Source organism: Xiphophorus maculatus, chromosome 21, assembly GCF_002775205.1.
Source record: "Xiphophorus maculatus strain JP 163 A chromosome 21, X_maculatus-5.0-male, whole genome shotgun sequence".
NCBI classification, from domain to species: domain Eukaryota; kingdom Metazoa; phylum Chordata; class Actinopteri; order Cyprinodontiformes; family Poeciliidae; genus Xiphophorus; species Xiphophorus maculatus.
Genome location: NC_036463.1, coordinates 5,900,050 through 5,912,311, shown reverse-complemented (window position 1 = coordinate 5,912,311; position 12,262 = coordinate 5,900,050). Strand labels below are relative to the sequence as shown.

The following is a 12,262-nucleotide window of genomic DNA, read 5'->3' as shown; positions in this document are numbered from 1 at the left end:
ATGTCCAAAGCTTGAAGAGAAGTTTGAAAAAAATGTAGCCCTAATTTCTGTTAAATTAAGTTCTAGAAAATTTAATTAAAATTAAAAAAACGGATCATATTTCTCTTACTTCAGCTTATTTTCATTGATTTATTGTTAAATCCAAAATAGAATTTAAGATTCTCCTTCCTTCTCGCAATGATCAGCTCTGTCATTATTTTTATTTATAAGAAGTTATACATCAGAGATTTGATTTTTCCACATGTTCCTAACAGAGCACTTTGCTCTCAGACTGAAGATTTACTGTAACATGGCAAAGTGTGATAAGAGATATTAATTTTGAAAAATTAACTTCTTCATTTTCTGTGAAACTTCATTCAATCAAAACTGACAGAGAAGTACTTGCTGCTTTTCCTTATTAAAAAGTAATATAGAAAAAGTCATTTTTAAAGCAGTTTCTTTCATCTGTGTGAAAAGAATCCTAGCATTTTTACTATGTTGATCGAGTGCCCTTATTCCCCTCTCTTAGTTCAAGTGGTCTTCCAGTGAGAGTACATCTTAAGAGCTGTATTCAACCTAGAGAACAAAAACGGTGGAAAAAAAGATGTGGAGGTTTTATTCTGATTGCTAAGTAGCTGCTGAACATGTAGAAACTCAATCAGCACTGTGGAGGCAGTCAGAAAAAGGTCTCTTACTGTGAGCGAACCGAGGTGGGTTGTCGTTGACATCAGTGAGAGTGACCGTGACAGAGGTGGTGCCGGAGAGGCCGCCCATTTGGCCCACCATGTCTTTGGCCTGAATGACCAGCACATACTGGTCTTTCGTCTCCCGGTCCATGTTGGGCAAAGCTGTTCTTATGACACCTGCAAAGTATGAGAGAGAAGATGATGAGAGTGGCAAACTTTTTCTCAAATCTCATCTCAGTTTTCTTCTATGATTAGAGCGGGATCCATCCTTTATGGAACATTTAAAGTGAGTTATAATCAATTTGAGTACCATCAAAATATTTCATTCATTAAAATAAGAAAGTGAAACTCGTATATAGATTACATAGAGTGGTATTATTTCAAGTTTTCATTTCTATTCATCTTGAAAAATAGAATATTATTTAAGATCAATATAATTTTTTTTTTTGTTTGCTTTCCAGTACATTCTCTCAGTCATTTACACCTTCCACAATGAAGATTAGCCACAAAAAGTAATCACTAAGTGCTGAATCCTAGCATAATAACAGAAAGTTGAGTGGAAGAAAAGTGTGGCGTAAAAAGGTGTGCAACTAAAAGGGTTCAACTCTCCATTACAAATGAGAGGACTGTCAGCATGTATATACTTTTTTTACATATGGGCTGATTAGTTTGGATAGCTTTGTCTGATATTGACCTGACTAACCAGGCCAGTATCAGAATTGGTTTGAGGACCTGAAATATTTAGGCAAGAAAACAAAACAAAAACACAATAAATCAGTGAAGGGCAATTGCTTTTTCACAACACAGTACATGTCACTGTTTTTATTGTAACTCTGATGATCAAAAGCAGATGGTTTAAAGTACATTTAATTACTTAACTGTTATTAAATGTAAAATGTACTGACATTTTTTCACCTGTTAAGCCTTTAGGCAACTGCACCACTCAAGTCCTTGAATGTCTAGGTGATCTGAAGATATCATTTCACACTGCTAAAGATGGTTTACATCAATCCTTCAGTAGGCAATTCTGAGGATTCTCTAAGTCAAAGTGAAAGACTACGTTGGCTGTTGCCTCTGTAGCTGTGATTGGTGTGTGTTCTCTGCTTGAAAAGTGCTGTCAATCCAAACGGTTTAGTAGTTTGATGTATGATGAGGCAAATGTTCAGACACTGTCACAAAAGTGAGCACATGCAAGGGGACAATTTGGCCGCCAGGGGAGGAATCATCTGTCTGTTCCCGCTGTCGTGATTGATCTCTATCGAAAAAAGATAAGAGATGTGACAACGCTGGCATCAAATAACTGCCATTTGTCTGGTTTCACCTGAACCCCTCCAAATACCAGCTACAAAAGCAAAGAGGTAAACATTTCAAATGACTAAAGAGGACAATATTTTTATTTATGGCATTTTTCTAATCTAGAGTTTATCCCTTAAATACAAAGATAATTCCAGAAAAATTCACGCAACCCATTTAAATCAAAGAAAAGTGTTGTAATCCTTCAAAAGCAATCAGGGGTGCTTTCAAAGTTAATGATTTGCCACACAACGTGTTTCATTCATTAAATGGCACTTATTAAAGATTCCCACAGAGTATGGAAGATTACTCATTAAGAACCACATAAAGCCGCGGCGCACAGTTCTTGAATAAATGAATCATATTTTCATACTTTATCAAATTCGCAGTCCTGATATAGAGGATGAAAATAGGGCCTCGTTCTCAGAGCTGAAACCTAATGAATTTCTAAGTCTAATCCTTGAAATTACATAAAACATTGCATGGGATCCAATTTAATAGTATGTGAATGCTAAAGCAGATATCCTCAGGTTCCCATATATTACAAGTTACATGTATTTTTCCCTCAAAACTTCATGTTTAAAGTGTGGATACTGACATAGGATGTGACTCTTATAATGTCTTCCACAGGAACATTAAAATTTCTCCTGCCGCAGAAGCATGCAGCCACTGCATTTTAATATAGACTGTCACTCTAAGAACAGCTTGATCAGTGTTGGACTCAAGTTGCTTCTGCTAATCATCCAATTAAAAATTAAAAACCTTCATTTTGCACTGGGTCTAGGCACAATTATGGAGTTTTAAAGTGTAAAACAATCCAAACAGTAGTTTACATCAACCACAGAAACTGACCACCTGCGTGATTTCATGGTTGTTTTAAATAATGCCACATATCACAGTTTGTTCTTAAAACCTGCTGAGGTGAAATTAATCAATGGTGTCATAATATTTTTCCTGCTATCGTGTGATGTATTTTTTATGTTTCTGTAATTTATTAATTAAAAAATGCGGTTTATCAAAGAAGTATTTCAAGGGGGAAAAAAGCTATTCAATCTAAAGTTAATAATTGGTCATGCAGTAACTGACAGTGACTCTTTAAAATCTTTGCAAGGAAATTTCGGTCCAGGGTTTTTTGCCATGAACCAGCAGGTTTATCCCACCCACCAAGTCTTAAGAGATGGGGTCATTTAGACGCCACAAAATTTTTATTTTGTGTGTGGTCTGGCATGCACTTTTACAATATTTTTTATGTGTGTGGGTTTGGAAACTGACAGGACAACCCCACCGGCTTCCTTGCAGTCCTACTGTGACACTCTTCTAGAGCGTAGCACTAAGACCACAGGAGGGTTAAGCTCATGCCACTGCCTGACTGAACTTAAATCAAGATTTTGACTATGCTAAACCAAAACTTGTGTCTTGTTTTTTTTTGTTACTTTTAGACATGTTGAGGTACACTAAGTTGTATGTTTTGGATAATTTTCCTGCTGCTTGAACAAAGTGCATATCGGTTTTCTTATGCCACAGAAAGTCTAAGATTTTTTTTTACTTTCTTCGCAAAATGATCTTGAGTGTTAGAAAAAGCCCTTCTAAATAAAATATATTATTATCATAAGTTAGCAATCAAACTAAATAAAAAAAATCAAACTAAAGCAATGCAGCTTTCTCTGCTCTTGTTGGTTGACCTTGTACTGTTTTCTCTATGAAATACTTCATAAAATAAATGTTCAGACTGAGTAACAAGTATAATTTTTTTAATATAAAATTAGATGGTAATATTTATTTCTATCATTACAGTTATTTGAATCTGAAAACAGTGAGCAGACTGTGACCCATGCAGGGAAAGCATAATAACGTAATCTTTCTCTGATGGATGGCACTGGATAAAAAAGCCAAAACGGTCAGCTTCCACAGCGAGACAGCACTGATCTGATGAGTACAGACACATCCGATCAGTCAGCAGCACAACGACTCAGATCACAGCTTTCCGGAAACAGATATACCACAACACGCCTCCGTCTTCTTCCACACACTGGTGGGTTTCCAACTGCAAAGTGGGATTTCCCTAGATACCAGTATTTTCGGCTTAAGCCTCCTGAGCTGTTGTGCTTATCGTGGACTGATATATACACTCTTCATTTTGAAATTTTTGTTTTCACAAACACTGATCATGTTAAGGAATATTCATTTATTTTTCTTCTCCTTCCTTGTCATTCTATCCCACTTGCCCATTCACACTTGTGAGGCCACCTGACCCAAACTCTAATCTCCGCTCACTCATTTCCTTTCAGGCAGTCAGCCCTACTGTATATACTAGTAGTTCTAAAACAAATCAGAATATTGGATGTAAGTGCAATATTTTTTGCCAGTCATCTCAGAAATGAAACTCTTATCTAATATGGTTTAACCACATAGGATGATGTAATCCTAGCCTTCGCTTCTTGTAATTTTGATGATAATGGTTTACAGATCATGAAAACCCAAAATTCTGTTTCAGAAAATTAGAGTGATGTTGAAAAGGTAATTACTGGAATCCAATGGTGTTGCACCATAATCAGCTAATTGACTCAAAGGTTTCCTAAGCCTTCAAATGATCTGTCACTCCGGGTCAGCCGGCTACATGTTTATGGGGAAGACTGCTGACTGGACAGATGTCCAGAAGACAGTCATCAACACCATTCACAAGGAGGGTAAGCCATATAAGGTAATTGCTGAAGAAGCTGATTGTTCCTGTATTCAAGCACATCCTAACGAGAATGCCTGAACACCAGCTTATAATCAGAATATGATCCATACACGCCAGCAAGTCAACTTATGAGTTGTGTCGATTTATATATTATACTTTATACTGCACCATCTCTCCATTGTGACTGAACTGAATAATTCTGCACAGAAGACTTAGCCAAAATTCCATCACAACAAGTTGAAAGACTCATTAATAGTTTCCACAACTGATTTTTGGCAGTTGTTCTGACCAAAGCGAGGAACATGTAATTAGATTTATGGTCTAGTTAGTTTGTTGCAATTACTTTGTTCCATAGAACTAGGTTGTTTTGCAAAGCTTATCTTCCCTTAATACATAAAATCACAGTATGAAACAGACTTTATTGTATTTACCCAGACTATATTTATCTGACATACAAAAAATATATATTTCATGATCTGATTAAGCATGACACAAAAAATAAAGACAGAAGAAATATATCTACATGTGACATAGAAATATTTAAGGATGCTTAGATCCCTGAAATGCAGCCGGTTGACAAAGGACCAAAAAGTGGAAAGATTTAATAATTTTTAAAAGATGAAATAAGGGAGGATACACATGTGGTTCTTTTCAGATAATGTTTTTGAAACTCAAGACATATAAAGGAAATGACACAGTCAGGGAATAGTTGGCATACCTTTTAAGATAATCTGCTAGCAATGATTAGATATGAAAGCAGCTAATATTAATGCGATTGACAGAAGAAGCAGCTGTGCTACATGCCATCTTTAATTGATGAGGCATTAAAATGATGACTTTGAATAAAGTATTTTTTACTTTCTTCAACACATGCTACCTTGACATTTTAAAAGGATGCAAAAGTATTTTCTTTTAACTGTGTCTTTTCTCTGTGGTATATGAGCTTTCTTTAGCAGCTTTGGCTCTTCAATATTACTCATAAGTTTGCTTCCTTTTTTCAGAGTAATTACTGCTAATTTCTTTGTTGTTTTTTGCAGGTGAAAGTGATTGGAAACTCTGAAAAGAAAAATAGTTGTCAGTTTTCCTTGAAAGTTTATGGCTTCAAATATCATATTTTAGAAATAAACAAAACATATATGAAAATCAACCTTTCCACTAGTTTCAAAGCATCTCATTTAAAAATGCACTTTTCTAATACAGTAGGGTGGTTAAGATATTCTTAAAACTGAATCAACAATCACTCAGTTAACAGACTGTTTCCTTGATAATATATTTTCAGTAAAAATATGTCAAATGGATGTGTTGATGTTTTTTGAAACACAGAAAAGTAATAGAGTAAGCACTATCTACAAGGAATGTCTGTGTGTGATTTTTATCACTCACAAAAACTCTCACTGTTGGAAAGCAAATTCTGCCCCATGATTATTGAACAGGTCAAATCACAAAATCAAGGAACACAATTACTCAAACCTTAGGGTTGAGTACAAAACACGGTTTAGTTGCTTCAAATGATAACTCAAGATGCAAGTCAACAACCAGACCACTGAGGTGACCGTGGGTATTGTGATCTTATATTATGTCTGGTAAGTGCTTTTGTTTTTCATTGAGTCAATATTTTATGTCTCGTGTGTCAGTATAAAAATCATGTATTGATTTCTGCAGCTAGCATTAACTCATTATTGTCTCTCTCTCTCTTTCCAGATGATAATCCTCAGTGTTTTACCATAATAATCAGGTTAATCTGGGAATAATTCACACCCACCTTGACCATGATACAGACAGACATAAACATAACCAAATTGCTCTAGTGCAGACTTTATATGAAATAATGAGAAAAGTCATTCAATCAACAGAATCATTCAAACAACATGCTGCTGTGAGAAAACTAACTAGATTGTCAGAGTTTAAATTGTGTTATTAACATCTTTAAATACTATTGAGTGCCATAGCTAAACTCTCATTAGTAAAACACGGATTGGTTATATGGGAAAAAGTGAAACTAACACAATATCTGTATGATTCCCTAATATCACATATTCTGGTGACAGCTGTTTGGAGAAGTGGGAGTGAGGAAGCCACTGTATCTTAAGGAAGCAGTGCTGCTTTTCTTGTAGATTATATTTCTTCCCACACTCAATTTTTACTGATCACGATAGAAATATTAAATTGGGGGATATTCAATATTAAAAATAAATCACAATGCCATTTGCCATAATAAACACTTTTACAGTCTTTTACATCTCTGTGGAGGCATTTGAGCTCACTCTTCTAACTATAAAGTAGCTATATTTGTTTCAGTGTGACCATCAAACACAAAAACAGAAAAATTCTGAAAGAGTGTAAGTGTTTCATTGTGGATTTTATTCCTTTTAGGGGGTTTCTGTCCACATTTCTCCCTCTATGCTGTGTTATGAGAAAGGTCTCACACATTTAAATTTTGCGCAGAGGGAAGACGAAGACGAAAATGAAGCCTCCTTCTGACCATTGGTCATGGTGAAAAAATAAAAAGAATTCCAGTTGGTATTTAATTTATTTTCTCTAGTATTCCTTAATAATGTCATTACAGACCCACCACCTGACAATGGTATTGGCTTTCAAAGTAAATGACTCAGTTAGTTAAATTATGGTGAGCTGCTCACTTCTTTTTCTGTAAAGCCTGAGCTTGTGGGCTCACACTGGGATGACGCTGGTCAATAAAACAATAATCCTCACTTCTTTTTATAAATCATGGCGTTTAATGAACAGTTCAACATTCGGTTGTGAGGAAAATAAATGCCTTTCTCCTCTAAACAACATGTTTTTTATTTATTTATTCTAAGCAAATGCTTTAATATTCAGCCATTTGCTGTATTTATCTGTTGCATCCGTACATGCATACTTAAAATCTGTATGCAGAGTGAGCCAATTAAAGAGCACAACTCACATCATCGACTGATCCCCCTGGTGACTAAATTCCATCAGATAACTGACTTCAATCCCACAAAGCTCAGTAAATATCAGCAAGATGCAAACAAAAGTTGTTTTTTTTCTTCTGGTTCTGTGCTCCATAAACATCAGGCATTCATGTTTAGACTTGGAAAAAACCCTGGCATCTTTAAATATCCGAGACAACTGAATATGTAGAGGAAGCTGGTAATGTTTTGATTATCATAAAAGCTAAGGAAATAAAAAATATGTTCAGTTTGCAGAGCTGGAAACGGGGGAAATAAATTTTGCCAAATAGAAGCATAAAAGTAATATTGTCCCTGTAACATTTTTATATTTTGTCACATTACAACTAGAGTGCATATCATTTGAATTTTATTTGATACACCAATACAAGGTAGTGCTGCATTATAAAGTGAAAGGTGTGCTAAAATAAATCAACTCCATTAAGTCCAATCTATCAAACAAACTGCAAAGCTTTAAGCATCTCCAAAAATGGAAAGAGTACTGCAGAACTGTAAATCTACCGCAACATGAGGTCCATCTGATCTAACAGCCCAGCGAGGGAGACAATAAATCAAAGAAACAGCCAGTAGACCCACGGTAACTGTGGAGGAGCTGGAGGGATTCACAGCTCAAGCTGGTGAATTTTTTACTTAACAAACTTGGCCTTCCTAAAAAGAATGTAAAGAAGACAGCTACTGTTGGGGGGGAAACAATAGTACAGATGCTGTTTGGCACAAGTTATGTAAAGAAGTCAGTAGGGAAAGAGAGGAAGGTCATCTTCTCAGATAAGATGAGAATTGGGCTTTCTTGCCAAAATGTGAAACCCTATGTGCAGAGAAAAATGACAAAAGCCATAACACTGGAATGGCAAAAAAAAAATGATATCACCATTAACACATTACCCCCATCTAACAAGGTGATGATGCCATGACACTTTAGGGATGCTTTAGATCAGCCATTAAAGCAGTTTATTGGATGACAGATGGAGCTCAATACAAAAAAATCTGGGAGGAAAACCAGTTAAAAACTATATACTGGGCAAATATTCAACTTACAGAAAGAAAACTAAATACAGCACCCAGGACTATAACGGAGTGACTAAGGTTGACAAATACTGTATTTATGTGTTGCAGTGGTCAAGTCAAAGCTCAGACTTCAGACAAATTGAAAATCTGTGGCAAAATTTGAAAACTGATGTTAACAGACACTCCCCATCCAATCTGTCTGAGCTTGAGCTTTTTTTTTTTGAAAAGTGGGTAAAAAATTCTGTCCCAACATCTGAGAAGAATTGTCTACTTCAAAGCTATACACTACGTTGCGTTGTTCCATCACATAAATTGTTAATGCACTTACATTTTTGTCTGTAACCTGACAAAATGTACAAAAGTTAAAGGGCTGTAAATAAATTTTGTGAGGTACTCTACAGTTTTAATTTTGACATAATAAACCTGAAAAAACAAACATGATGTTTAAAAATAGCAGAAGGCTTCAAATTAAACCATTATGCATATTGATTTTGAAAAACAGTAGAATATCACCGTTTTGTCAAGATCATGTAAGTTTTTTTTTAATTTGATGAAAACTCAAATATATGTATGGCTGGTTAGCTCAGCTGGTCAGAGTGCAGTGCTTATAACATTAAGCTAATTGAAGTGTTAATTGGTCAATTGAAATCTACACTCTTCAGAAAATTAACATTTAAAAATAGCAGAAGTCTTTAAATTAAACTACTATGCATATTGATTTTGAAAGACACTAGAATATGAGCACTTTTCTCAAATCTCCATTGTGGTAATATCATGTACGTTTTCTTAAATCCATGGAAACTCAACATTATTTAAGGTAGGTTGGTTCACCTGGACAGGGTGTGGTGCTAATAACGCTCAGGTCATGGGTTAAATCCCCATACCGGACAATAGAAATCTAAAGTCTTTCAGACAATCAACATTTTAAAATAAATAAGGGTGGAAAATAAAATCAACACATCAAAATAAAAAGACTGGAAAATATACCGTTAAGCATGTTGATTTTGAAAAACATAATATTAGCACTTTTTCCAATCTACGTTGTGGTAAGATCGTGTAAGTATTTCTTATATTGATGAAAAGTCAACATTATGTATGGCCAGTTAGCTCAGCTGGTCAGAGCGTGGTGCTAATAACGCCAAGGTCATGGGTTCAATCCCCATACTGGCCAATTGTGAAGTAAAGTCTTCAGAAAATCAACACTTCAAAATAACAGGAGGCTTTAAATTCAACCATTATGCATACTGATTTTGAAAAACATTAGAATATCATTGCTTTTGTCAAGATCGTGTAAGTATTTCTTACATACATGAAAACTCAACATTATGTATGGCTGGATAGCTCAAATGGTCAGAGTGTGGTGCTTATAATGCCAAGATCATGGGTTCAATCCCCATACTGGCCAATTAAAATCTAAACTCTTCAAAAAATCAACACTTAATGGTGCTAGACAATTTGTAATGCCGACAAAATCTAAAGCAAAACACACTAAAAGGGTAATATGTTTCTCCTGCTGGCTTTCCAGAAGAACACGAGCTTCACACCAAGCAACAGTGCTAATCCACACAGGGATGTTACAAGCTGCTTGTTTGTCTGCTGGGTGCCAGTCGCCCTCCTTCACCCCACCCCACCTTGCTCTCTGTCTCTGTTACCCCGTGCGGCGCTGGTGTCATTCCCGGGGAGCGGTGATGATTAAAACCCTTCTGTCGTTATCACAGCACGGCCTCCTCATTGCACCGTGACTCCTTGCCTCCGGTGCGAGCCAGACGCATTGTAGCCTCACATTCATCTAGCTGTCTCCAAACCACTGGCGGCAGACGGGTGGGCCGTGCTCCCTCCTAAAGCCTGGATACTTGACATTTGTCTTGTGACGGGAGGAAAATAAAAGCACTGGCTTTAGAGGAGCCCTCTGGCTCAGCGTGCAGCTATGAGATCTCCTGATGAAGGTGATGTACACTTAAACATGAAGGGTGCAGTATGTGATTTGCAGAGCCCTCAGGCGGTCCACTTACAAGGAATAGATTCTTTCAACAGACACAAAAAAACAGTCAGACAAACAGGGAATAAAACCTGCAGCTCTGGTACTTTATTACTGAGTGACATTCAAGCCTCGTGCTTTAATCACGAGATACTACAGCCACCCAGGGATCCACAAGACTGAAAGAGCCGCATGATACCAGGGCTGAAAAGGCCGGGGTGGTGGACTCATGCATCATGACGACCAGTGTGTGAAAGAAAACAAGCTCCAGTCAGTGTAACATCAGAATGAAGGAAAATATAACTGTCTGTGTGCAATGCCTGTGATTACAATTAAAAGCATTTAGATTTACTCTTAGCAATTTGATGAGGTACGAAGATTCTGATATCAAACCAACTGGATGGAATTATGATGCACCGGACAGATAGTACAAGGGTGGATAGATGGATGGATGGACAGATGGGGACAAAAGGGTCAACTGTCATGAACCCAAAATATGATGAAAAATATATATATATTTAAAATAGACCTGTTCGTAAAAAATGTAGGTCTAGTGTTTAGTTACATAAAACATTTTTAGATATTTCTTTTGTCTTCCTGCAAGACAAAACAATTACTTGGAGTGGGAGAAAAGTACAGCTTCATCAATATAATTAAGACAAAGCTAGATGTCAAATGTTTAAATAAATACAGAAACAGCTTACCATAAACAGACACTTATTTAATAACCATTTGAGTTTCCATATACTAAAAACTCACTGACTTCTGCTTAATGATGTCAAAGCAGAAACCTTAATATCCATCTGCTTGCTTTTATTACCAGCTATTATTACATTAGTTTGGTGATGTGTGCTTTCTACTACTTTGCATGTACACTTAAGCAACAATAGTATGTTTAGTGATTTTGTGCAAACACATGAACTGACACTCCACTGCTATCAACAGTACATCCTGCTTTGAAAAGTGTCAGTCTACCTTAAATATTGAAATATTCAAAGGAAGCAGACACAGGAAACAAAACCATAACAACAAAATAAGCAGCAACAAGGAATACCAAACTATTTTCATCCATTATCAGTGACTGCTTTTTAAATCTATGTGGGACAATTGGGGCAGAAGTTGACTTCTGAAGATCATTTCACATCCCCTGGCTTGTTTTCCGTGTACCAGAGTGGGGTCCAGACCCCACCATTGGGAAACGATGCTCTATATTACTTGCCTGAACTGCAGGAGATAGCCAGATTTATATCTAGCCTTCAGCTGTAATGTTCTTGATTTAGTTCAGTAGCCACAGCAACCAGGCATTGTAAAGCAACATGTACTATAAAAAAGATTTTTTTTAAAAATGGGTACATAGTGAGATTCATGTTTTAGGAAAAGAAAATAAGAAACACATTAATATCCATAACTAAAGCAATCTCATCGTCTTCTGACCTCAGTGTCAAAAATTCACAGCTGTATGCCACATAAGGACTGGACATGGCTTTTTCCTTTGTGTGACCTGTTTCGGTTTTAATTAGATTCTTGGTCCGAGGGCAGACACGGCTCAGTCCGCCATGGATCCTCTTCCACCTGAGTGCCTGTCATATTCAGATGTCATACTCACGTCGCCTTGTCATATCTTTAAATACTACCCTCAGGATGTAATTAATCCTCTCATTCAGGCACCTGGCATTTCCCATAACCT

General features: G+C 36.4%; 1 protein-coding gene and 2 non-coding genes across 3 annotated transcripts in view; 2 read left to right on the top strand and 1 right to left on the bottom strand.

The window, feature by feature from the left end:
• Window positions 1–12,262, bottom strand: part of cdh7 (cadherin 7) — a 134,541-nt gene that overhangs the window by 44,032 nt on the left and 78,247 nt on the right. Inside the window, exon 5 of the mRNA XM_023326654.1 lies at window positions 675–842. Within this exon, the coding sequence (XP_023182422.1) occupies window positions 675–842 (168 nt within the window). The remainder of the gene's footprint in view (window positions 1–674; window positions 843–12,262) is intronic.
• Window positions 9,695–9,768, top strand: trnai-aau. The gene has a single exon. It is a non-coding gene; the product is annotated as a tRNA-Ile (tRNA).
• trnai-uau lies at window positions 9,929–10,002 on the top strand. Its single transcript has one exon. It is a non-coding gene; the product is annotated as a tRNA-Ile (tRNA).